This window comes from Heterodontus francisci, chromosome 11 (genome assembly GCF_036365525.1).
Source record: "Heterodontus francisci isolate sHetFra1 chromosome 11, sHetFra1.hap1, whole genome shotgun sequence".
Lineage (NCBI taxonomy): Eukaryota > Metazoa > Chordata > Chondrichthyes > Heterodontiformes > Heterodontidae > Heterodontus > Heterodontus francisci.
Genome location: NC_090381.1, coordinates 32,306,117 through 32,333,578, shown reverse-complemented (window position 1 = coordinate 32,333,578; position 27,462 = coordinate 32,306,117). Strand labels below are relative to the sequence as shown.

The window sequence follows — 27,462 nt, the reverse complement described above, 5'->3', positions numbered from 1 at the left end:
CCGGCTCTCTAATCTCTCCGCTAATATTGCGGATTTGGACGCGGCCATGGAGGAACCCGCAAATGAAGCTCTTATAGGGTGAAGCTGACCAGTGAAGGGCGGATGGTCCGGAGAAGACTCCAGATTTGCAATTGTATTTCTCATTGTGCTGGGTTCTGCTGGCTGTCTGTCTGGGTCATGGCTTGGCCATGCATCAGTAGGGTCTGTTGCCTCTCTCGCTTCTGGAGCCAGCTGGACAAATCGGATCTCTCGGTGCCATTGACTGTCCAGAATTACTCCGAGGTCATAGAGCAGGAGGTGAGATCGGTAACCCAGCAGGTTCCTCCAGACTCATCCCTAAAGAGCAACCCGCCCTTGGTCCCCGAGCACAGAGGAGCAGAAGGTTCAATCCAGGAGTCAGTGTCCAAGCACGACTTCAAATCCTGGAAAGTCCGCAAGGAGGCGAGCTGTAAACCCAGGCGGGAGTACCATCCGTCCGAGGTCCCTTTCTCCAGCGACACTCAGTACAAACTCGACTTCAGAGCCTGGCCCATCCCTAAAAAGGAGAATTATCCCTGGGTAAAGGGAGGGCAGGAGCAGCGCTCCATCCCCAACAGCTCCAGCGCACACACTTTCCATCCCGGGCCAGCTGCAGACAAGCAGACAGAAGAGAAGCAGCAAAACCCCAGGGAACCCATCCACAGGCACATCAGAGAGGAGCAGATCAGGCCCGCAGTGAAAACCACCTCTTACAGGTCAGTGCCTCGAGCTGTGCACCGGATTTCTCTTTCAGTCCGAACAATTTGTTTTGACCCTGTAGATACCCTACTTTAATGAGACAACGCGATCTCCCTACCCTTTGGGGCTTGTTTTTGTACGTGCGCTTGATTCATAGCTTAGTGCTGCGACTGCTATGAAACTTAATGAGGTTTCTGCTAAGCATCAATCATAACACAATGATTTGATTGTGTGATGTCTATGACTTGGATTATGCTTCACTTTGTTCAAATTATACCTTATGTTTCAATTGTTTTCTTTATCATACATCCTTACAAGGGGAATTTGCATTTTGTTTTCCTGGGGCAAAAAGGTATATAAAGTGAGGATGAGCTGGACTGGGATCATTACTGGTAACTCACCAGGCCTAATAATAACTGAAATTCTCTTTTCACACTTGCCTTGTGCTGTATCAATAGCTCTCAGCAGTTCCTCAGTGTACAGTGTACCACCTAAATCAGGTGTTGCCCAGTTCCACCTCCATCTCATTTCCAACATAGAACCACAGAATTGTTACAGTGCAGAAAGAGTCCATTCGGCCCATCGTGCTCTCTGAAAGAGCAATTCCCTCAGTTCCATTCCCCTGCCTTCTCCCTGTAACCCTGCACATTTTTCCTTTTCATATAACTGTCTAATTCCCTTTTGGATGCTTCAATTGAACCTGTCTCCACCACACTCTAAGGCAGTGCATTCCAGACCTTAACCACTCACTGTGTGAAAAAGTTTTTCCTCATGTCACTTTTGCTTCTGTTAACAAATACTTTAAATCTGTGCCCTCTCGTTCTCGATCCTTTCACGAGTGGGAACAGTTTCTCTCTATGTTCTTTGTCCAGACCCCTCACGATTTTGAATACCTCTATCAAATCACCTCTCAGCCTTCTCTTCGCCAAGGAAAAAACAGTCCTAACTTCGCCAATCTATCTTCATAACTGAAATTCCTCATCCCTGGAACCGTTCTCATGAATTGTTTCTGTACTCTCGCCAATGCCCTCACGTCTTTCCGAAAGTGCGGCCCCAGAACAGGGCTCAGTTCTCCAGCTGAGGCCGAACTAGTGTCTTATACAAGTTCAACATAACTTCCTTGCTCTTGTACTCTATGCCTCTATTAATAAAGCCCAGGATACTGTATGATTTATTAACCACTTTCTCAACCTGTCCAGGCACCTTCCATGACTTATGCACATATACACCCAGGTCCTTCTGCTCCTGCATCCCCTTTAGAATTGTGCCCTTTATTTTTATATTGTCCCTCCATATTCTTCCGACCAAACTGAATCATTTCACTTTCTCTGCATTGAACTTCATCTGCCACCTGTCTGCCCATTTCACCAACTTGTCTACGTTCTTTTGAAGTTCTACACTATCCTCCTCACAGTTCACAATGCTTCCAAGTTTCGTATCATCCGCAAACTTTCTAATTGTGCCCTGTACACCAAGATCCAGGTCATTTATATATATCAGGAAAAGCAAGGGTCCCAACACTGATCCCTGGGGAACTCCACTACAAACCTTACTCCAGCCCAGGAAGCATCCATTGACCACTACTCTTTGTTTCCTGTCACTCAGCCAGTTCCATATCCTTGTTGCTACCGTCCCTTTTATTCCATGAACTATAACCTTGCTCACAAGTCTGTTGTGTGGCACTGTATCAAATGCCTTTTGAAAATCCATGTACACTACATCAGCAGCATTGCCCTCATCAACTCTCTGTGTTACCTCCTCAAAAGCTCCAGCAAGTTAGTCAAACATGATTTTTCCTTAAATCTGTGCTGCCTTTCTTTAATTAGCCCGCATTTGTCCATGTACCTATTAATTTTGTCCTGAATTATTCTTTCTAGAAGTTTCGCAACCACCAAGGTTAAACTGACTGGCCTCCAGTTGCTGGGCTTATCCTAACATCCTTTTTTGAACAACGTGTAACATTTGCAATTCACCAGTCCTCAGGCACCACCTCCGAGTCTAAGAAAGACTGAAAAATTATGGCCAATGCCTCCGTGAATTCCACCCTCTCTCCTCTCAGTATCCTTGGGTGCATCTCATCTTCCCCACTTTAAGTACAGCCAGCCTATTCAATACATCCTCTTTGACAATTTTAAACCCTTCTAGTGTCTGAATTAGTTCCTCTTTTACCATTGCCTGGGTTGCATCTTCTTCCTTGATAAAGACAGTTGTGAAGTATTCATTTAATACGTCAGTTATGCCCTCTGCCTCCATGTGTTGATCCCCTTTCTCGTCATGAATCAGCCCCACTCCTCCTTTTACCACCTTTTTACTATTTATAGGTCTATAGAAAACTTTGGGATTCCCTTTAATGTTAGCTGCCAGTCTCTTTAATGCTCTCTCTTTGCTTCTCTTATTTGTTTTTACACCTGCCCTCTGAGCTTTCGATATTCAGCGTGGTTCTCAATCCCACAACCATCAGATCAGATCTAAGCTCTGCAGTCCTGCCACACCCAGTCGTGAATGGTGGTGGACAATTAAACAACTAACTGGAGGAGGTGGCTCCATAAATATCCCCATCCTCAATGATGGGGGAGCTCAGCAGATCAGTGCGAAAGATAAGGCAGAAGCATTTGCAATCATCTTCAGCCAAAAGTGCCGAGTGATTGATCATCTTGGCCTCCTCTCAAAGTCCCAGGATCACAGATGCCAGTCTTCAGCCAATTCGATTCACTCCACGTGATTACAAGAAATGACTGAAGGCACTGGATACTGCAAAAGCTATAGACCCTGACAACATTCCTGCAATAGTACTGAAGACCTGTGCTCCAGAACTTGCCGTGCCCCTAGCCAAGCTGTTCCAGTACAGCTACAACACTGGCATCTACTCGGCAATGTGGAAAATTGCCCAGGTATGTCCTATCCACAAAAACAGGACAAATCCAACCCGGCCAATTACCGCCCATCAGTCTACAAAACAGCTCTTGCTTAGTAATAACCTGTTCGGTGACGCTCAGTTTGGGTTCCACCAAGGCCACTCAGCTCCTGACCTTATTATAGCCTTGGTCAAAACATGGACAAAAGAGCTGAACTCCAGAGGTGAGGTGAGAGTGACTGCCCTTGACATGAAGGCAGCATTTGACTGAGTATGGCATCAAGGAGCCCTAGCAAAACTGGAGTCAATGGGGATCAGGAGGAAAAACTCTCCACTGGTTGGAGTCATACCTAGCGCAAAGGAAGATGGTTGTGGTTGTTGGAGGTCAATCATCTCAGCTCCAGGACATCTCTGCAGGAGGTCCTTAGGGTAGTGTCCGAGGTCCAACCATCTTCAGCTGCATCATAAACGACCATCCTACAAACATAAGGTCAAAAGTGGGGATGTTCACTGATGATTGCTCAATGTTCTGCACCATTCGCGAGTCCTCAGATACTGAAGCAGTCCGTGTAGAAATGCAGCAAGACCTAGACAATATCCAGGCTTGGGCTGATAAATGATAAGTAACATTCGGGCCAAACAAGTGCCAGGTAATGACCATCTCCAACAAGAGAGAATCTAACCATCTCCCGTTGACATCAATGGTATTACGATCACTGAGTACCCCACAATCAACATCCTGGGGGTTGCCATTGACCAGAAATGAACTGGAGTAGCCATATAAATACACTGGCTACAAGAGCAGGTCTGAGGCTAGGAATCCTGCGACGGGTAACTCATCAAAGCCTGTCCAACATCTACAAGGCACAAGTCCGGAGTGTGATGGAATACTCTCCACTTGCCTATATGGGTGCAGCTCCAACAACACTCAAGAAGCTCGTCACCATCCAGGGCAAAGCAACCCACTTGATTGGCACACCATTCACAAACATTCACTCCCTCCACCACTGACACACAGTGGCAGCAGTGTGTATCATCTACAAGATGCACTGCAGCAAAGCACCAAGGCTCCTTAGACAGCACCTTTCAAACCCGCGACCTCTACCAACTAGAAGGACAAGCTCAACAGATGCATTGGAACACCACCGCCTGCAAGTTCCCGTCCAAGCTACACACCATCTTGACTTGGAACTATATCACCGTTCCTTCACTGTCGCGGGGTCAAAGTCCTGGAATTCGCTTACTAACAACACTGTGGGTGTACCTACCTCACATGGACTGCAGCGGGTCAAGAAGGCAGCTCACCGCCACCTTCTTAAGGGCAATTAGGGATGGGCAATAAATGCTGGCCTGGCCAGCGACGTCCACATCCCATGAATTAATTTTTAAAAGTAGTATTTTGTACCTGGCATCTGTCATAAGCACACTTTTCTTCTTTATCTTAATCTCTACCTCTTTTGTCATCCAGGGAGCTCTGGATTTGTTTGCCCTACCTTTCCCCTTCGAGAGAACATACCTTGACTGTGCCCAAACTATCTCTTCTTTGAAGGTAGCCCATTGTTCAGCTACTGTTTTTCCTGCCAACCTTTGACTCCAATTTATTCGCCCTACCTCTATTCTTACCCCATTGAAGTTGGCTTTCCCCCAGTTAATTATTCTTACCCTGGATTGCTCTTGGTCCTTTTCCATAGTCAGCCTAAACCCTATGATACAGTGATCACTATCCCCTAAATGCTCTCCTGCTGATACTTGATCCACTTAGCCCACCTCATTCCCAAGAACCGGGTCTAGTAGTGCCTCCTTTCTCATTGGACTGGAAACATACTGCTGTCGAAAATTTTCTTGAACACACTCTTGAAACTCTTGCTCCTCACTGCCCTTTACACTACTACTATTCCAGTCTATGTTTGGATAATTAAAGTCCCCCATTATAGCTACCCTATAATTTTTATACCTCTCTGTAATTTCCTTGTCAATTTGTTCCTCCTCGTCCTTCCCACTAGTTGGTGGCCTATAGACAACACCGAGCAATGTAGCTGCACCTTTTTCGTTCCTTAGCTCTAACCAAATTGGTTCTGTCCTCGACCCCTCTGGGACATCCTTTTTCTCTTAATCAATACCGCCACCCCTCCCCCCTTTTTCCCTTTCCTACCTTTCCTGAACACCTTGTATCCAGGAATATTTAACACCCAGTCCTGCCCTTCTTTGAGCCAGGTCTCTGTTATAGCCACAACATCATATTTCCACATGGCAATCTGTGCCTGTACCTCACCAGTCTTATTAACCATACTCCGTGCATTCACATACATGCACACTAACCCTGATTTAGACTTTATTACTTTCTCTGACCCAACCTAATAACTTACTATTCGTTACTCTGGTGCTATCTATCTCTCTCAGTATTCTGTGCACCTTGGTATTCCTCTCTGATATTTCCTGCTGGTTCCCACACCCCTGACAAGTTACCAGTTTTGCTTCTGTCCAATCTGAGCTCCCTCTCAGGTCCCCATCCCCCTGACAATTTAGTTTAAACCCTCCCCAACAGCACTAGCAAATCTCACTGCATGGATATTAGTCCCAGTCCTGCTAAGCTGCAACCTGTCCATCTTGTCCAGGTCCCACCTGCCCCAGAACCAGTCCCAATGCCTAAGAAATCTGATGCCCTCCCACTTATAACAGTTCTCCAGCCACATGTTCAGTTGCTCAAGTCTCCTATTCCTTTGCTCATTCGCACGTGGGACTGGGAGTAATCCTGAAATTACTGTGTTTGAGGTCCTGCTTTTTAATCTCCTTCCTAGCTCCCTAAAATCTGCTTTCAGGACTTCATCCCCCTTCCTACCCATGTCATTGGACCACGACCTCTGGCTGTTCACCCTCCCCCAGAAGAATGTCCTGTTGCCATCCGTGACATCCTTGACCCTGGCACCAGGGAGTCTAGGACACATGGTGCGTCCATCACCTCCCACATGCCACAGGCTGTACATTCCACTCAGCCGAGCTGTCATAGCTTAACTTTACAGACTATTTATTATAAGTAGAATAGCTTACCAGTTACTCACCAACCAGCTCCTTCCACTGCACCAAAGTAAGAACCAAATGCTGGAGGGTTAAAAAAAAGTAGAAAAAAGGAGCACCCACCTCACCGAACTCCCCACTCACCAAACTCGTATCTCCACACTGCTTACAATCTGCATGCTGCACCCAGACCTCTGTATTTATACTATATCTGAAGCTGAAACTGCAGCAACCAGATTGGACTGGTTAGCTACTTAACTAGTTAGCTACTCTGCAGTAGAGTTTGTTAATCCCTGTCTAAGGTGGGAAGAAACTTATTTTACTTGCTTAACTTATTTTATTTAGAAAGAAAATCCCAGTTAAATGCTAACTGCAGACCTTTTTAAAGAAAGATATTGACACTTAAAAATCCCCACTCACCAAACTTGTATCTGTAACACTCTGCTTACAATTTCTGCTTACTCTGTCCCATCTCCATTAGGATTAATGTGTCCCATCTCCATCCGATGTTACCCTGTCCCATCTCCATCAAGGGTTATTCTGTTCAAACAACATCAGGAGTTACTCCTTTCCATCTCCATCAGGTGTTACTCTGTCCCATCTCTATCAGGAGTTACTCTGTCGCATCTCCATCAGGTGTTACTCTGTCCCATCTCCATTAGGAGTTACTCTGTCCCATCTCCATCAGGAGGTACTCTCTCCCATCTCCTTCAGGTGTTGCCCTTTTGAACTGGATCTTTAACCCAGTTTCTCTGTCTTTTCACAATACTTTTTGATATTCTTCCAAATACATATCGAATTTCCTTTGAATTTGATTGACGTATGAGGAGAGATTGGGTCGACTAGGCCTATATCCACTAGAGTTTAGAAGAATGAGAAGGGATCACATAGAAACCTGTAAAATTCTAACAGGACTAGACAGGCCAGATGCAGAGAGGATGTTCCGTCCAGAACCAGGGGTCACAGTCTCAGGATATGGGGTATGCCATTTAGAACCGAAATGAGGAGAAATTTCTTCATGCAGAGGGTGGTGAACCTGTGGAATTCTCTACCGCAGAAGGCAGCGGAGGCCAAATCATTAAATATATTCAAGAAGGAGATAGATATATTTCTTAATGCCAAAGGGATCAAGGGATATGGGGAAAAAGTGGGAACAGTGTGCTAAATTAGACGATCAGCCATGATCTTTTTTGAATGGTGGAGCAGGCCCGAAGGGCCGAATGGCCTACTCCTGCTCCTGTTTTCTGTGTTTCTATGAAATGCTGTTTTTTCTCTTCCTCAGTCTTCACATGTGGCAATGCTTTCCATGTTAGAATACACTCTGTTTCTTCTAACTTCCCTGTTCTTCTAGCTATAATCCTGAGTAAATTTCAATTTGCCAAATGTGCAAACACTGTTGAGGAAAAAGCTATGAAGAACCAAATGGCAGTAATTTGAAATTGACAGAGGAACTCTATAGAAGCAAAGCATATGAGCACTGCAATCTGGGTATGTTTTTTATTGACCTTTGAATGAAATAACACAGTGTTTACCAAACAATTGGACATTATAGCTTTAAAGGGACAGGCATCTACTCTTTTTAGCAGAATAACTTATTATGTTTATGTAATGTTTCTATTTTTATAACAACTGCAACTGTCATTTATATAGTGCCTTTAACATAGACAAATGTCCCAAGGTGCACCACAGGGGCATAATGAAAAGAAAATGGATGCCATGCCAAAGAAGGAGATATCGGCACAGGAACCAAAAGCTTGTTCAAAGAAGTTGGTTTAACAGAGTGTCTTAAAGCAGGGTTTTAGGTAGGAAATTCCCAAATGTGGGGCTGATGTGGTTGAAAACACACTAGTGTTGATGCCAATGGAACAGGGATGCACCAGAGGCCAGAATCAGAGGAATAGAGAGTTCTAGGGAGTATGTGGGATTGGGGGACGTTAGAGTTAAGGAGGATCAAGTTTATAAAGGGATTTGAACATGAGGATAAGAATTATATATTGGAGGCATGGCAGACTGGAAGCCAATGTAGCTCAGTGAGCACAGGGGTGTTGGGTGAGTGGTAGTTAGTGCAGGAAAAGGCAGCAGGGTTTTTGGATGAGCTGAAGTTTACAATGTAGAGGATGGAGGGTCGACCAGAGGAGAATTGAAACAGTCAAGTCTGAAGACAACAAAGGCAAGGATTATCGTTTCAGCAGCAGCTGGGCTGAGGGTAGGGGGACAGGCACGTGCTGTTATGGAGGTGAAAGTAAGTGGCATTTTTGTGATATGGGTCAGATGTTCTAGGACTAGGACACCAAGGCTGCAAACAATCTGGGGCAGCATGAAACATTGGTCGGGACAGGAAATGAAATCATTGGTGAGTTTGTGGTGGGGAACCAAAGACAATAGCTTCAATCTTTCCAATGTTTAACTGGGGGAAATTGCAGTTAATCCAAGACTGGCTGTTGGATAAGCAGTCTGACAACATACTGGCAGTGGAGGAGTTGAGCGAGGCAGTGGAGAGGAAGAGCTGGGTGGTTATCAAATGAAGCCTTGGCAAGTTATTGCAGTACATCCTATAGATAGTATACACTAGCTATAATACATTGGTGTGTGGAGAGAATGGAGGTTTAAGCTCACAATGGATATGCATGAGTGGTTGTATAAATAGTAATGGGCAATTGGAAGTGAATACTTTAGAGAATAATTAATACTTGGGAGTGATGCTGTAAATAATATTAGATCATTTAGAGTGATTACTTGGGAGTGTAACTGACTATTATTTATGCAGGCATTATCATATACCATTTTATACAAATTTGTTGTTGACACTAAGATGTGGCTAGCTAACTGTGGTAATAAAGACCAACAGCACTCAAAGCATCTGGATAAATGAAGTTGGTTGGCTGAGGGACGGCCAGTGGTTTTTAGTTTGGTGACACATGTCGAAAGAAGAAGGAAAACAGAAGCGGTGAAATGATGGCAAGTAATGTAGGTGTGATAATTGGCCTCTCATTAAAAATATCCACCCAATGTAACTAATGATGCTGATCATGTACTGGGATATAAATAGGGAACTAGTTATCAGTTCTGTTCATTACTGTTGAGGCAGTTTTTGGAACATTGTGCATTGCTTTGGATGCCTGACCTTCTAAAGGACATTGATGTATTAGGGAGGCTTCAGAGAAATACAATTAGGATAATTCTAGCACTTGGCGAATAACAAAGGAGCACTGAAAGGGACAGGCGACCAGTTCTTGTTTCTTTTTATTTCTTGCTCTATTTATTTCTCTCTTTGATCCTCTTTCACTCTCTTGTTCTTGTTTCTGTATCGCACTATTTCTCTCTCACTGTTGCTGTCTTGTTTTTCTCTCTTCACTCCTTTACTCTGTGTCACTGTCTCCTTCTTTCACTTTGTTTCTCCCCTTTTTTGTCTCCCCCATCTCTCTCTCTTATCACTTTCCCTGTTTGTACAGGGGGAGTTTGGTCCATTGAAGAGTAACTGTAACTCGTGTTTGAAGCTGTGTGTTGTGATTGTTGCCGGGTAATTTGACTCACTGCCTTAGCCCCTCCAGATACAGAGAGATAAATTGGAAGGCACTGTTGCAAGTTGGTTTCCTAGTTGCTTGATGCATTATTTACACTATAGTATTAAAAATGCAGCTGTACACTGCATGGAGCTCAGCACTGATTGGCTGCGGCTCATTGCATTGCTGACAGTTCCAAATTCCGGAGGCAGAAACCTGATTCATCATGCAACATGCACCAGGTTCTCCTGTAAAGAGAGAACAAGGGAGACAAAGGAGTAGAGACAGAATGAGGCCCAAAGGCAGATACACCAGCCTCAATTTTAACCCAATGGGCTGAACATCCCTTGAGCTCAATGGAGTGTAAGGTTAGGCAGGTTATAAAGCAGGCAACCGCTTCAAACTCGCCCCTTTCCCGCCAGGTGGGTTACAGTACATACGAACATACGAATTAGGAGCAGGAGTAGGCCACTCAGCCCTTCGAGCCTGCTCCACCATTCAATAAGTTCATGGCTGAACTGATGAACTGATTACTCCACATTTCCACCGACCCCGATAACCTTCCACCCCCTTACTTATCAAGAATCTATCTACCACTGCCTTAAAAAATATTCAAAGACTCTGCTTCCACTGCCTTTTGAGGAAGAGAATTCCAAAGACTCACGACCTTCTGAGAGAAAAAATTTCTCCTCATCTCTGTCTTAAATGGGCAACTCCTTATTTTTAAACAGTTCCAGATTCTTCAACAAGGGGAAACATCCTTTCCACATCCACCCTGTCCAGACCCCTCAGGATCTTATATGTTTCAATCAAGTTGCCTTTTACGCTTCTAAATTCCAGCGGATACAAGCCTAGCCTGTCCAATCTTTCCTCGTAAGACAGCCCACCCATTCCAGGTATTAGTCTAGTAAACCTTATCTGTACTGCCTCCAATGCATTTACATCCTTCCTTAAATATGGAGAGCAATACTTTTTTTTTATTCATTCATGGGATGTGGACGTCGCTGGCCAGGCCAGCATTTATTGCCCATCCCTAATTGCCCTTGAGAAGGTGGTGGTGAGCTGCCTTCTTGAACCACTGCAGTCCATGTGGGGTAGGTACAGCCACAGTCCTGTTTGTTCCAGGATTTTGACCCAGCGACAGTGAAGGAAAGGCGATATTGTTCCAAGTCAGGATGGTGTGTGACTTGAACGGGAACTTGCAGGTGGTGCTGTTCCCATGCATTTGCTGCCCTTGTCCTTCTAGTTGGTAGAGGTCACGGGTTTGGAGGGTGTTGTCTGAGGAGCCTTGGTGCGTTGCTGCAGTGCATCTTGTAGATGGTACACACTGCTGTCACTGTGCATCGGTGGTGGAGGGAGTGAATGTTTGTAGATGGGGTGCCAATCAAGCAGGCTGCTTTGTCCTGGATGGTGTCGAGCTTCTTGAGTGTTGTTGGAGCTGCACCCATCCAGGCAAGTAGAAAGTATTCCATCACACTCCTGACTTGTGCCTTGTATATGGTGGACAGGCTTTGGGGAGTCAGGAGGTGAGTTACTCGCTGCAGGATTCCTAGCCTCTGACCTGCCCTTGTAGCCACGGTATTTATATGGCTATTCCAGTTCAGTTTCTGGTCAATGGTATCCCCTAGGATGTTGATAGTGGGTGATTCAGCGATGGTAATGCCATTGAATGTCAAGGGGAGATGGTTAGATTCTCTCTTGTTGGAGATGGTCATTGCCTGGCACTTGTGTGACCTCCAACAACCACAGCCATCTTCCTTTACGCTAGGTATGAATCCATCCAGCGGAGGCTTTTCCCCCGATTCCCATTGACCTCAGTTTTGCTCGGGCTCCTTGAAGCCATACTCGATCAAATGCTGCCTTGATGTCAAGGGCAGTCACTCTCAGCTCACCTCTTGAGTTCAGCTCTTACTCTACTGTACCCGGTACTCCAGATGTGGTCTCACCAACGCCCTGTATAGCTGAAGCATAACCTCCCTATTTTTGTATTCAATTCCCCTTGCGATAAATGATAACATTCTAATAGCTTTCCTAATTACATGCTGTTCCTGCGTACCAACTATTTGAGATTCATGCTCTAAGACACCCAGATCCCTCTGCATCTCAGAGCTCTGCAATATCTCACCATTTAGACAATATGCTTCCTTTTTATTCTTCCTGCCAAAGTTTACAATTTCCCACTTTCCCACATTATACTCCATTTGCCAGGTCTTTGCCTACTCACTTAACCTGTCTATATCTCTTAGTAGCCCCCTTATTCCCTCTTCACAACTCTTCTACCTATCTTGCGTCATCAGCAAATTTAGCAACCATCCCTCCGGTCACTTCATCTAAGTCATTATCCCGAAAACATTCTATGCACTCCTCATCTAGGCAGTCTCTGTCCATCTGATTTTTCCAGTCTATATCTAGGTTAAAATCCCCCATAATTATCGCTGTACCTTTCTGACAAGTTGCCATTATTTCTTTCTTTATACCCCGTCCTACAGTGTGGTTAACGTTAGATGGCCTGTCAACCACTCCCACAAGTGACTTCTTGCCTTTATGATTTCTCATCTCCATCCAAACTGCTTCTACATCCTGGTCTCCTGAACTTTAGTCATCCCTCTCTATTGTGCTAATACCATCATTAATTAACAGAGATACCCCTCCACCGTTTCCTAGTTTCCTGTTCTTCCTAAATGCCATGTACCCTTCAATATTCAGGTTTCAATCTATGTTGTCCTGCAGCCACAACTCTGTAATGGCTATCAGATCGTACTTATTTATTTCTATTTGCACTCTCAGTTCATCTGTTTTGTTTTGAATGCTACGTGCATTCAGATACAGAGCCTTTAGTTGTGTCCTTTTATTATTTTTGTAACCTCTGGCCTTATCTGTTGATAGACTCTTAAATTTGTATGTTTTGTCCCTTCCTGTCACAGTCTGTTTATCATTTTCCCTATTAATACCTTTCTCTCTTGCCTTGTCTCTACTCCTTGATTTACCATATCTTCCCAATAGTAGAATCAGGGCTTTAGATTGACAGAGAGATAGTGTGACACAGAGACAGAGTCAAAATGAGAGAGAAATATAGTGAGGCAAAATTTGATTGAAACATCCCATTTATCACACTCAAGTCTTCCAAACGGAATGAAAAAACAAATGGTTTAACTGTGATATTTTGCAGTATTGAACCCATAGTTGGGACTCTCTCATCTAAATAAAATCTTTGCTGGCCCTTGGGTAAACCTCTCTGTGATACTTTGGTATGGGTATAAGAAGCACAGAGATAGTGCGAGTCTTGGGGAAACAATAGCAGGAACTGGTGTATAATCAAGGTTGTTGATCGTTTATCAGTAAAGAGTGAGCTGCCCTAATAAAACACCATGTCTTCCCTGAATTTGGGAATCGCGACAGCATAAAAAGCTTGTGCTTTGTGTTTGCATCATTGAGTAGCGTGCCTGCAACTGCAGCAGGTGACTTATAGACTGGTGTAAAGTATAGGGGCTCAGAATGAAACAGCGATTGTAAACTCTGAGAATTTATAGTTGCCCAAAGGCTCATCATTTTACGGGAACCAGATTATTGCTGGCCTTTACCAGTATGGGCCTTGCTATAATCTGGCTACATCTGCAAAACTGCAGTGTGCTAAAGTGAGCACAGTATGATCCTGACATAAAACCCCCTCTGCAGTTATAGTTCATCAAGGTGCCAGATGACCCATTTACCTCGTCACACCATTATCAGCTTGTACTTCGAATTTGTGGCACAACTATAATTGGAGCTGAAGGGTGGGGAAGAAAATCCAACTCTGGCACTCACTGCAGGATGCCCAGCTCCAGCAAGTTCTAGACCACGGCCGGGACTTTCCACTAGTGCTCTCCCCAACCCGAGATTATCCACACGTTCATTTCACTGGACATGAAAATCATGGGCTGTTGGGACCAGAAGCTGAGAATTCCAGCCACAATTTTTTGGATAAGTTATAAAACCAAAGATCCATCCACCTATTCAAGCAGATGGAGAGATCCCACAATACTATTCGCAGAAGAGCTCCTGGATAATATTCATCCCTCAACCAACACCATCAGAAAAAAGATAAACTGGTCATTCATCACAGTCGCTATTTGTGGGACCTTGCTGTGTATAAATTGGCTGCTGCATACACCAACATAACGATAGTGACTGCAATTCAAAATTAACTCATTGGCTGGAAAGTGCTTTGGGACTTTCTGATGATATGATACAACGCTATATAAATTTAAATTCTTCTTCTTTTCTTCCAACCTCTGCACCCGCCCCCTACTAGTTTTGAATAAACTTTGGGAACAATAATCCAGTTTAGCAGTTCACCCACAGCAGATAAGGCAGTGAATTATTTATGCACCAGCAGTGTGGTTCAGTGAAACTGTGAGTTTTGTCATGGGACCTCATTAAGGTATTCAGTTCCAATAGTGAAGGACTCCCTCAATAGGACACTTCACCCTCTACCCCCTTCCTATCTCCCACACTCTGTAAACTTGAGCTCATCTAAAACTCTGCTGCCTGTAACCTAACTCGCAGCGAGTCCCATTCAGCCAGTGCTCGTTGACCTACATTGACTCCCAAACCAGCAATGGCTCAATTTTAAAATTTTCATCATTGTGTTCAAATCACTCCATGGCCTTGCCCCTCCCTATATCAGTAATCTTCTCCCATCCTACAACCCTCCTTTCTGTGGTCCTCCAATTCTAGCCTCTAGTGCATCCCTGATTTCCTTGATCCCTCCATTGGCAGCCATGTCTTCAGCTGTCAAGGCCCTAAGCTCTAGAATTCACTCCCTAAATCTCTCCACCTCTCTACCTCTCTCTCCTCCTTTAAGATGCTGCTTAAAACCTACATCTGTGATCAAGTTTGTGTGGCTTTGTGTCAACTTTTGTCTGATAATCACTCCTGTGAAGCACTTTGGGACATTTTACAACAATAAAGGCTCAACATATATACAAGCTGTTGTTGTTGGCACTGACATGTACACACTTATGTCCTGGGCTGTGTCTTGAGCCCATAACTTCTGCCTCAAAGGCCAACCGACTGAATCAAGCTGATTCTTGCCGATCAGTGTGGCAGACAATCATGAAGAAATGCTTCCATAATTTCCTGATTTGTCACCTACTCAAATATTGGAGACAAATGAAGCACACGAGTGTCCCCAGAAACAGCATGATGTACATGTCCACATCCGGTACCTTAAATGTTATCTTGCACCATTGGACCATCAGTTACAATCTTGGCCTGGGCCTTCCCAACAGAAGCCTTCAGCACAAGGGGGCAACAAAGTACGCCAGGTTGATAAAACGCACAGTCTATCTCCTGTGACATTCTACTTGATAAGTCAGACAATATGATCACTCTGTTATAAAAGCAAAATACTGCGGATGCTGGAAATCTGAAATAAAAACAAGAAATGCTGGAATCCTCAGCAGGTCTGGCAGCATCTGTGGAAAGAGAAGCAGAGTTAACGTTTCGGGTCAGTGACCCTTCTTCGGAACTTCTGATCACTCTGTTACTTGTTAGTAAATAGTACATAAAATACACAGTACAGAAACAGGCCATTCAGCCCAACTGGTCAACCAATATTTATGCTCCACATGAGCCTCCTCCCCTCCCTCTTCATCCAACACTATCAACATATCCTTCTATTCTTCTCTGCCTCTTGTGTGTATCCAGCTTCCCCTCAAATGCATCTATGATATTCACCTCAACTACTCCCATGTTCTAATTACTCTTTGCATAAAGAGGTTTCTCTTGAATTCCCTATTGGATTTATTAATGATTTTTATTCAAGGCCTCTAGTCTTGGTCTCCCACACAATTCGAAGCATCTTCTTTGTATCTACCCTATGTTGTATGATTGCCTTTAAGAGTGATGTTGCTTTAAGATCTTAGAATGCTTATGAGCCAAGTACCAGGATGCAGTCATGTGACTACAAGTCTGAATTACTCTGCAACTGTAACACCTAGAGGCAAGTTCTGTAAATAGTCAGCTCTGTGCTATGTAAAAGCTGTTTAATAACCCTGTTTGAGATCGTCAACAACCTGGACTCCATACATCCCATTTATGTTGCATTAGGCAACATAAAAAGAACTCATTACATGGTGGCAGCTCCTCATTACACCCTATCTAATGAATTCTATCTAATAATGACTAGCAGAGCTGCACATTTTTCATGGGCTACATTTGTATATGTAAGTTTTTTGTGTTCTGTATAAATTTAAAGCTAAGGATCAAGATGGCCATTTCTCCAGTGACAAAGAGAGCTCAAATCGTTCGATGACGTTTGGTGTTTTATCTTAATATTAGGCAACATTCCTAAATTTCTCTGTGAATTTGTGCAATTTCTGAGTCTTGCACAAGAAGTACAGCCTGTGGATAACGTATAGTCCCATGGATCAGGAATCATCATTTTCAAGCCAACAAAATCGTACAATATTGAGTTCAAAGCAAAAAGATAGTGCTGTTACATGAAACAACAAGGTTAAAGTTTTTGAAACTGGCTAATGCAATCAGCATTTAATTTATGGGGTGTAGCTTGTTTATAGTGCAGTCAAATATTTGTATATTCATTCGAGGCTGGTTGCAGGAATTAGGGATGGGGGAGATGTTTGTACATGGGGGAGGGACAAATGGATGTAATGAGCTCTCTTTGGAGTAGTTTAATTCTGTGTTAAATTATATGTTCTACACCTCTTTTCAGAAAGTCATGAGAAAGTAAAATGACGCTTGGGCTAAATTCATATCAGCATTATCCTATCAAGCAGGTACTGGTCAGAAACCACGTGCATCACATGTGGAGTGAGAAACTCTGTACTCTACACTCATACCTAGTCTACAGGAGAGTTGGAACTTAGAAAAACACCAGTGCAGGCCTTACAGGCCACATGGATGGCTACAGAACACCAACATTCGAAGATTCTACAAAAATCCTCATAAAGAGCACAGAACAATTGATAGGAAGCCAGCATCCTGATGGGAGTGCACATCATTAGAATACCATCAGGCCTATGAGACTGGATAAGCGCAAGTAGCTTCTTAAACATGACAGTGCCCTGTCATTGTCCTGAGCCCACAGGAACTCGATAATTGCTACTTAGTCTGTCTAATAGAGGAAAGTTGAATTACCATTAAGAAATAATCTTAGCTCCTCTATATCTTTATCGGCCTCAGAGAAGGTGAATCCATATGACTACTTCTAGTTAAATCATAAGGATTAATCAAGGGGCCACAGGTTTGAACTGGCAAAAAGTATACTTAAAAGCTAAATTATGGAAGTTCTGCTTTGCACAAAGATGACTCAATGCATGGAATGGACTCCCAGATAGAGTAGCAGAGACAAAAACCCTAGAATTATTGATGGGCCAGTTGGATGTTGCAATAGGAAAACTTTAGGGCCATTTATGGGAGCCATTTTGTTTCCTTACTCTCTGCTTTTTTTATTCATTGATGAGATGTGGGCATCATTGGCAAGGCCAACATTTATTGCCCATCTCTTGAGAAGATGATAGTGAGCTGCCTTCTTGAACTACTGCAGTCTATGTAGTGCAGTTAAGGAAGTGCCAGGATTTTGACCCAGCTATTATGAAGGAACAGCGATATTGTTCCAAGTCAGGATGGTGTGTGACTTGGAGGGGTGCTTGGAGGTGGTGGTTTGCCTATGTGCCTATTGCTCATGATCTTCCAAGTGCTAGAGGTTGCAAGTTTGGGAGGTGCTATTGAAAAATCAAGGCATTACCAAAATAACATGTGCAGTGGAACCACTGACATACTAGCAAGATCCCGCCCAACTGATTTTTCTTGTGGCCAGATCTTCCACTGGATGCAAGTGGCAACCTCATGAATATGTGCTTATTGGAATCATATGACAATTTTGTCGTGCCCATCAGATACTGGCAGTTCCTGCTCCCACCCACCAAACCTGGGCAGTCGAAGCTCTGAGGCAGTCATTTTGTGTGTCCATTAAAGGGATCTCCAGATTCAATCAGGAGAGGCTGAAAGCAGGATTGATACTTTGTTTATGCCAGTCGCTTGTGGGTTTTGTTGCATGTTTGTTTGGTATGCTGCCACCTTAATATGCTTCATTAGTCTAGCTTGGAGAGATTCCTTAGTCTGGAGAATTAGAACGTTCACCTTTATTACATTATAACTATGTGCAGCTTCACACCAGTCCGTGTGACTCCTCTGAAGCCACACTGCATCTCTCTTCAAGTCTCTCTCATATGTGATCTCTTACATCATCATGGTAGGATGTATTCTTTAAACTTGCTCAACATTAACCCTTTCAGACCCTTATACTACATCTCCCCCCAAGTCTTTGTCAAAATGTATATATTTACATACATTCACTTATATTTATTTTTACATACTACCCATCTGCCCACCCCAAGTCTCTGACAGCATAGGTTCAATCTGTCCGGAGGAGGCTGCACAAGTCTTCCTGATCTTGTTGTTGTCAGATGCAGAAGATCAGTAGTCTTTCTTTGAACTCTTGTTTCTTGACTTGGACGGCCTTCATTGAGGTTTGTAGTATCCGGTGCTTTCTGAATTTCAGGTTCAACATCTGATTTGTCCAAATCCTTGCATGAGTGCTGTCTTTGATGAATAGGCATAAGATTCCTCCTGTTTCTTATTATAGTACTTCCTGAAGTTTGTACTAAATAAGATCTCTGTTTATTCTCATCTCTCTGGATGATTACTTCTTCTTTGCTTTGGTCTCATACCCATACCTTCTGTCCATCTGTCCACTTTGGTAGGTTCCTGGTATGGTATTTCCTATTATAATTATAGGCTTGTTGTTTTCTGTATGAATTTTCTCTTTGTAGAACTCTCTGATAATCCTGGACTTGTAGCCCTGGAAGTAACCTTTTGGGTAGGATTAGAAGTTGTGTTCTAAGTTTTCTTCCCATTAACAGTTCTGATGGTGCTAATATGCATAGCAGTGGAGTAGTTCTGTGGTTCAGAAGTGTCATTTGAAATCTTGTTTTTTCTCTAACAGTTCTTTAACAGTTCTGACTCCTCGCTCAGCTTCTCCATTAGATTGTGGCTATCTAGGGAAACTTGTTAGATGTACAAATCCAGAGTTTTCCGCAAGGTGCATGAAGTAGTTGTTTGCAAATTGTCCATTATCAGACACCATCCAGTCAGGTATACCATGTGTTGCAAAGATTTCTTGTAACACTCGTATGACTGCTTCAGTTGTCGTTGCATACAAACGTTTAACCTCGATCCACCTCGAAAAGTAGTCGATGACAATCAGGTAGGATATTCTATTAAATATGAATAGACCTATCGCCAGACCTTCCCATGGTCTGGTTGGGAATTGGGTCGACATAACGGGTTCCCTCTGATCCTATCTGTGCACTGCACATACCTGGCAATTAGAAATCATTTCTTCTACATGTTTCTATATTCCTGGCCACCACACAGACACCTGAGCCCTTGCTGTACATTTAGTTATGCCCATATGACTCTAGTGTATTTTCTTCAAGATATCTACTCTGAGTGACTCTGAAATCACCAGTCTCTTGTCATATACCAGCAAATCATCCACTATGATAAAGTATCTTCTGTGTCTGAAGAAGATTTTTACCCTCTTACCACTGGGATTCTGCTCCGGCCAGCTTTGCTTGCAATATTGGCAGACATTGATGCATTTTTCATTTTGCGTGTGAGCATGACGAATTTATTGGCGTTTATTTGAACTTACTGGCCATTGTAATGCAGTGACCTGAGAATATGACTCAATTTCATTAATGAAGTTAACATCCTGTTACATAGGATGGTCAACAGAGATTTCGGTCAATTTTCTAAACCCAAGGCATGGTACATTTTCCCTTCAGGCTTTTAAAACCTAAACCTCACAACAGCTGATCAGTATTATTGTTTTAGAGTCATAGAGATATACAGCACAGAAACAGGCCCTTCAGCCCATCGTGTCTGTGCTGGCCATCAAGCACCTAACTATTCCAATCCCATTTTCCAGCATTTGGCCCATAGCCTTGTATGCTCTGGCGTTTCAAGTGCTTATCTAAATACTTCTTAAATGTTGTGAGTGTTCCTGCCTCTACCACCTCTTCAAACAGTGCGTTCCAGATTCCAACCAACCTCTGGGTGAAATATTTTTTCCCTTACCCTTACCTTAAATCTATGCCCCCTGGTTATTGATCACTCCGCTAAGGGAAAAAGTTTCTTCCTATCTAACCTATCAATGCCCCTCATAATTTTGTATACCTCAATCAAGTCCCCCCTCAGCCTTCTCTGCTCTAAGGAAAATAACCCTAGTCTTTCCAGTCTCGCGTCATAGCTGAAATGCTCCAGCCAAGGCAAAATCCTGGTGAATCTCCTATACACTCTCTCCAGTGCAATCACATCCTTCCTACAGTGTGATGCCCAGAACTGTACACAGTACTCCAGCTTTGGCCTAACTAGCATTTTATACAGCTCCATCATAACCTCCCTACTCTTATATTCTATGCCTCGGCTAATAAAGGCAAGTATCCCATATGCCTTCCTGACCACCTTATCTACCTGTGCTGCTACCTTCAGTGATCTATGGGCAAGTACACCAAGGTCCCTCTAACCCTCTGTACTTCCTCGGGTCCTACCATCCATTGTATATTCCTTTGCCTTGTTATTCCTCCCAAAATGCATCACCTCACACTTCTCAGGATTAAATTCCATTTGCCACTGCTCCGCCCATCTTACCAGCCCATCTATATCGTCCTGTACTCTAAGGCTTTCTTCCTCACTATTTACGACACCACCAATTTTAGTGTCATCTGCAAACTTACTGATCATACCTCCTATATTCACGTCTAAATCATTAATGTACGCTATAAACAGCAAGAGTCCCAGCACCAATCCCTGTGGTACACCACTGGTCACAGGCTTCCAATCGCAAAAACAACCCTCGACCATCACCCTCTGCCTCCTGCCACTAAGCCAATTTTGGATCCAATTTGTCAAATTGCCCTGAATCCCATGGGCTCTTACCTTCTTAACCAATCTGCCATGCGGGGCTTTATCAAAAGCCTTACTGAAGTCCATGTAGACTACATCAACTGCTTTACCCTCATCTACACATCGAGTCACCGCCAAAAAAATTCAACTAAGTTAGTTAGACATGATCTCCCCCTGACAAAGCTATGCTGACTATCCCTGATTAATCCCTGCCTCTTCAAGTGTTGATTAATCCTGTCCCTCAGAATTTTTTTCCAATAATTTCCCTACCACTGATGTTATACTCACTGGCCTGTAATTACCCTTCTTGAATAATGGTACCATATTCACTGTCCACCAGTCCTCTGTTACCTCTCCTGTGGCCAGAGAGGATTTGAAAATTTGTGTCAGAGCCCCTGCTATCTCCTCCATTGCCTCACTTAGCAGCCTGGGATACATCTCATCTGGGCCTGAGGATTTATCCACTTTTAAGCCCGCTAAAACAGCTAATACTTCCTCCCTTTCAATGCTAATATGTTCAAGTATATCACAATCCCCCTCCCTGATCTCTACACCTACATTGTCCTTCTCCATAGTGAACACAGATGAAAAGTAATCATTTAAAACCTCATCTATGTCCTCCGGCTCCACACACAGATTGCCACTTTGGTCCCTAATGGGCCCTACTCTTTCCCCGGTTATCCTCTTGCCCTTAATATACTTATAAAATGCCTTGGGATTTTCCTTTATCTTGCCCGCCAGTGTTTTTTCATGTCCCCTCTTCACTCTCCTAATTACTTTTTTAAGTACCCCACTACTCTTTCTATACTCCTCTACTGCCTCTGCTGTTTTCAGCACTCTGAATCTGCCATAAGCCTCCTTTTTTTTCCTGATCCAATCCTCTATATCCCTTGACATCCGGGCTTCCCTGGACTTGTTGATCCTACCCTTCACCTTAACGGGTACATGTTGGCTCTGAACTCTCACTATTTCCTCTTTGACTCCCACTGGTCTGATGTAGACTTTCCTACAAGTAGCTGCTCCCAATCCACTTTGGCCAGATCCTGTTTTATCATATTGAAATCGGCCTTCCCCCAATTCAGTACCTTTATTTCCAGTCCATCTTTGTCCTTTTCCATAACTACCTTAAATCTTACAGAGTTATGGTCACTATCCCCAAAATGCTCCCCCACCGATACTTCTACCACTTGTCCAACTTCATTCCCTAGGATTAGGTCCAGTACTGCCCCATCTCTTGTAGGACTTTCTACATACTGGCTCAAAAAGCTCTCCTGTATGCATTTTAAGAATTCCGCCCCCTTTAAGCCTTTTGCACTAAGACTAGTGATATCCCCAGTTGACATTGGGGATGTTGAAATCCCCTACTATTATTACCCTATTATTTTCACCTCTCAGAGATTTGCCTACATATCTGCTCCTCTACCTCTCCCTGACTATTTGGAGGCCTCTAGTACAATCCCAGCCAAGTGATTGCCCCCTTTTTCTTTATAAATTCTACCCATATGGCCTCATTTGTGGAACCTTCTAAGATATCATCTCTCCTTACTGCAGTAATTGACTCCTTGATCAACAGTGCAATGCCACCTCCTCTTTTACCCCCCCCCAACCCCCACCCTCCTCCCTGTCATGTTGGACGTTGGAGTGAAGTGTTCCTGGCAGTAACACACAACTCGCAGAAACTCTTTTTGTAACAAACACCTGTTCTAAAACCCCACTGTTTGTTCCAGACAGGAATTCCAGCCCTGGACTGGAGTTAAAGTGGCCAAACCTGTGAGGATAAGGCAAGTGTACACTCCCCCAGGGGATAAGATAGTCCTTGAGAGCAGTTACAGGGCTGCCTTCACAGAGGATGCCTTCCGACGTATAGAGCCACTGCAGGTTGCATCCAGCAAGTCTCAGAACCAAATAGCTTCAGTAGCAGAGACAGACAACATTACAAAGACCGAGAGCTCGGTAAGTACATCTTAATCTTTTCTAATATCCGTGTCCCTTGATTTCCTTTGTTAGCAAATACACTGTAGATATCTGGTTGTTTTAAGTTCAATTTTGCATCATTCTTTGTGAGTGGATTCTAGTTTTGTTTAATAACTCAGTGAGGTTAATTATAACTTTGAGCACGGGGTGGAAAATGGGTGATAATTGAATTGGCAGCACATTTTACATCTTGCCCGAATTTCTTTTCCATTGGAATCGAATGAGGTGTAACGTAGGCAACTCATTTGCTATCACTCGTTTACTGCCCAGTGACAAAAGTTAAAATTAACCCCTTGAGTTCTGTAATTCAATTCTTCCATATTGAGCATTTGAGCTTCTAGTTTATGAAGTAGGCTCATGCTTTAGTCCATTACTGAGGGAGTGCTGCATTGTCAAAGGTGCAATGTTACTGGTTGATTTGGATTAGGGAAGCTCTTGGCTGGACTGACAGTAATGTTTAACTTTGGTACAGTTATGTGTGGCCTTTCTGTGTCTTTAATCACTTGGTATCCATGACCTTTCTATATCCATGAACTTTCTGCTACAAACCACTGTAATGTGAATGCTGAGCCTGTCTAAAACCTAACCAATAGACCTAATGGCAATACCGGACTTGTGTATAGTCCAGTCAACAAGCTAAACATGGGTTTCTCATCTCTATCTCGTGTGGTTGAACAGGACCATAGCATAGTTCAACTGAACAGAACTATTGGATTTGCAACGAGTGGGACAATAATGTTGCATTTATATAGCGCCTTTAACAGAGTAGAAAGTCCCAAGGTGCTTCACAGGAGCATAATCAGAAAAAGAAATTAACACCAAGCTAAAGAGATATTAGGTCAAATGGCCAAAAGCCAAAGAGGTAGGTTTTAAGGAGCATTTTAAAGGAGGAAAGAGAGGTAGAGAGGTGAAGACGTTTAAGGAGGGAATTCCAGAGCTTATGGCCTTGGCAACTGAAGGCACGGCCACCATTGGTGAAGGGATTAAAATCGAGGATGTGCAAGAGGCCAGAATTGGAGGACTGCAGATAAATGGATGGTGGCAAGGATGGAGAAGGTTACAAAGCTAGGGAGGGGCAAGACCATGGAAGGATTTGAAAACAAGAATAAGAATTGTAAAATCAAGTCATTGCTGGATTGGGAGCCAACATATGTCAGCAAACACAGGGGTGATGGGTAAATGGGATGAGTTAGATACAAGTAGAAGGTTTTGAATGAGTTCCAGTTTACTGAGGGTGGTAGATGAGCGGCCGGTCAAATAAAGGCCGGCTCGGGTCTGCAAATGAGACCCAACTCGAGCCTGACAGAACCACATTGGACCCTGAGCCCGACCCAGCCCACGTCCTTTCATTTTCCCTTGCCCGACCTGACCATCAGTTAACCTACCTTCCGTTTTTCACTTTGTTGTTTATCTGCACAAGCTTAAAATAACTGTAACAAAACCACCTTTCAGGTCCAAAAAGTACATTAACACTGGAGCCACTTATCAGAGGGGGTGATAGAGCGTGTCCGACCTGGCCCGACCTGACCCGAGCCCGAAGGCCAGGCCCGTAAGTGCAACCCGACCCGACCCTGAACCCGACACATGTCGTCGGGTTCGGGTCAGGTAGCCGGCCTTTACAGTCAAAAGAGCATTGGAATAGTCAAGGCGAGAGGTAAGAAGGGCCTGGATGAGGCTTTCAGCAGCAGGTGAGCTGAGACAGGGACTGAGGCAGGCAAGGTTATTGCTTGTGCAATACCTTTATCCAGTGAGCTACCAGACCTGCAGTAATTTATTGCCAAGCCACAAACTCATTGTTGCAAACTGTACACAAATGGACCAATTGCCTTAATCTGTGCTGCACTATTAAGTGCAGCATTGTCATTCCAACACCCTGAGCTTCAGGAGATTTACAGAAGTAGTGTCTGAAGGGAGAGTAGTTCCAGATAATGTCATCACCCTATGAGATAAACCTGCTGTGGTGCAATGTTGCGATACAGGCTGGATCTTGCTGGAGTGGGACACCTCACCACGTTTTTACCTTTTTATGCACACTTCAGCTCAAAAATGTTTTGCACTGTAATTTGTTGGAAGTGTGAGCTGATAATGCTGTGATGAAGGGCAATGGGGTGCCTGGGAACAGCAGGATCAACAGTCTATCTCCTTAACCAATGAGATTTAATTAAGGATTGCGAAAGAAACAGAAAGGACAGAGAAGGAGAGTGAATTAGAGTCAAATCAGGTACAAATAGAGGAACAAGGAGAGGGAATGAGAGGCTGAGAGAGAAAAAAGAGAGGGAACAAAAGATAGAGAGAGAAAAAAAAGACAAAGGAAAAATAAGAAAAGCATTTTAAATTTTAAAATTGGAGCTTTTTACAATCCCTATGAACAATTTACCACCTGAAGAAATGAGACGCCTCAGTTAAAACTGTTCAGTTTCTGGGCCAGAGATGTTGATTGGCATTGTATTAACAATTATCACCTGGTTAAACAGGTACTTATGCTGTTAATTACCAGAATGTAACTTTCTGTGGCGAGTTTAATGGGAAATTAATGTGAAAATCCAACAAGTAATCAGATTTACTCCTTCAAAGGAAAGGTATTCCTGGGGTAAGATCAGCATCACAAGTCAAGTTCACCCATAGCAACTGTCAGTGAGGCCTGTCAGAGTACAAAGCCTGACTCTCGGCAAAAAGCACTCACACAACCGAACTCAGACAGCAGGTTCTGCATCTCTCAGCATTTCTCGATGCACTAATGAGCTGTCCTGGCAGCAGGATCTGGAATACCCTTGCTGACACTTAATCTTTTCAAAGGGTGAAATGCTAAAATTGTACATTCAGCTCTCTGATCAATAGAAATTATTTTAAGGTTCTATTAAAAGTCATCACTCACTGTAACAGCAGGCAGGCAGCTACCAGCACAACAGTGAGCATGCAGAATACCTGAGCACAAGGCTTGACTGATACTCATTTCAGGGCTTATCTCACCTCCAACTCTTTTTGAGGTATCTCATCTAAATGGCCACTCCTCACATGAGTGGGTTTGCAGTTGGAGAACGAGAGAATAGTTGGGTGATGAGGCCTAACCACTGCCCCCATTGGCCCACCAGGACTGCCACTGGCTATTCTTTCCCTGTCTGCCACATGCAAGTAGCTGTTGGGGGCCAGACCTTAGGTCCCAGAGTTCTGGTCTTCTGTCCACCCCACTTACCACTGCTTCCCAAGGTCTCCGTGTGAAACGCAGTAGCAGTAGGTTCCAGGAAATAGAAATCATTGGAAATAGCCAGGAGAGATGTAAAACAGGCTGCTGAATAGCCATCACCCATTTCACCCATTGCAAAATCTACTCGTGTCACCCCCCCTGCATGTGCCACCCCTCCATGTGTGCTACCCCGCTATGTGTGTCGTCCCCTCCATGTGTGCTGCCCTCTCCTGTGTCATCTCCTCCATGTGTTGCCTCCTCCATGTGTTGCCCCTTCACTTATGTCGTCCCATTCACGTGTGTCGTCCACTTTGCATGTCATCTCCTCCACGTATGCAGCCCCTCCACGTGTGTTGCCCCCACGTGTGTCTCCTCCTCCTGTCTGTGTCACCCTGTCCACGTGTGTCGCTCCCTCCGTGTGTCACTCCATCAGGAAGTGAATCAATGGCATGTTAACAAGGTCTGTGAGTTTAAGTAACCCGGGCCTCACCTCTTGAGCTATGGATGAGTTAAACTGAAATGACATCTGCTTGTTCAGGTGGATGTAAAAGATCCCATGGGACTTTTTCAAGAAGGGAGAGGTCTCCCCATGTCTTAGCAAATATTTATCCTGCTACTAACCTCACCAAAACAGATTACCTTGGTAATTTCGCTCACTGCTGTTTTGTGGGTCTTGCTGAGTACAAATTGGTGTTTCCTGCCAAAACAACTGTGTCTGCGCTTCCAAAGTAATTTATTGGCTGTGATGTGCTATGGGATACCCCAAGAGTGTGAAATACATTGTGGAACTGCTGCAAGAGACTACTTCCCTCTCTTACTTTAACTCTTTCTGATTTGTGCAAAGGAACCAGTGGTAAAGACAAAGTTATCTCCATCATCGAATTCCTCAGCAGTGTTCCAGACCCGCTCACGTGTGCTGAACATATAAACCCTGTCACAGCCTCCCCTTCAAAGGACCTGATCCCGATGCTGAAGTTATCCCAGACTAAAGGCAGCTGCTTTAAATCCACCACAACAAACTATGCAAAACAAGCCTTGGAGAAGAGGAATGCTGGCGTTTGTAGTGACCCTCACCTGGATGTTTGTCTGATAAATATTGGCATTGTACAGATGCTAAATCGAATGGGACTTGAGCAAACCTCCATTTAATGTATGTATGTCTCATCTGCATGTTGGGTAAGGATAGATTGGCTAATTATACCAGAGACTTGGACAACAAGCAATATGTCGGCCAATAAAAG

At 43.8% G+C, this 27,462-nt stretch overlaps 1 protein-coding gene across 1 annotated transcript; it reads left to right on the top strand.

Annotated features, from left to right (window-relative positions):
* On the top strand, nt 1–27,462 carry map6d1 (MAP6 domain containing 1). The gene is made up of 3 exons (XM_068041370.1): nt 1–734; nt 22,791–23,016; nt 27,066–27,462. The coding sequence occupies exons 1-3, from the start codon at nt 103–105 to the stop codon at nt 27,147–27,149; spliced, it is 942 nt and encodes a 313-aa protein (XP_067897471.1). The 5' UTR covers nt 1–102; the 3' UTR covers nt 27,150–27,462.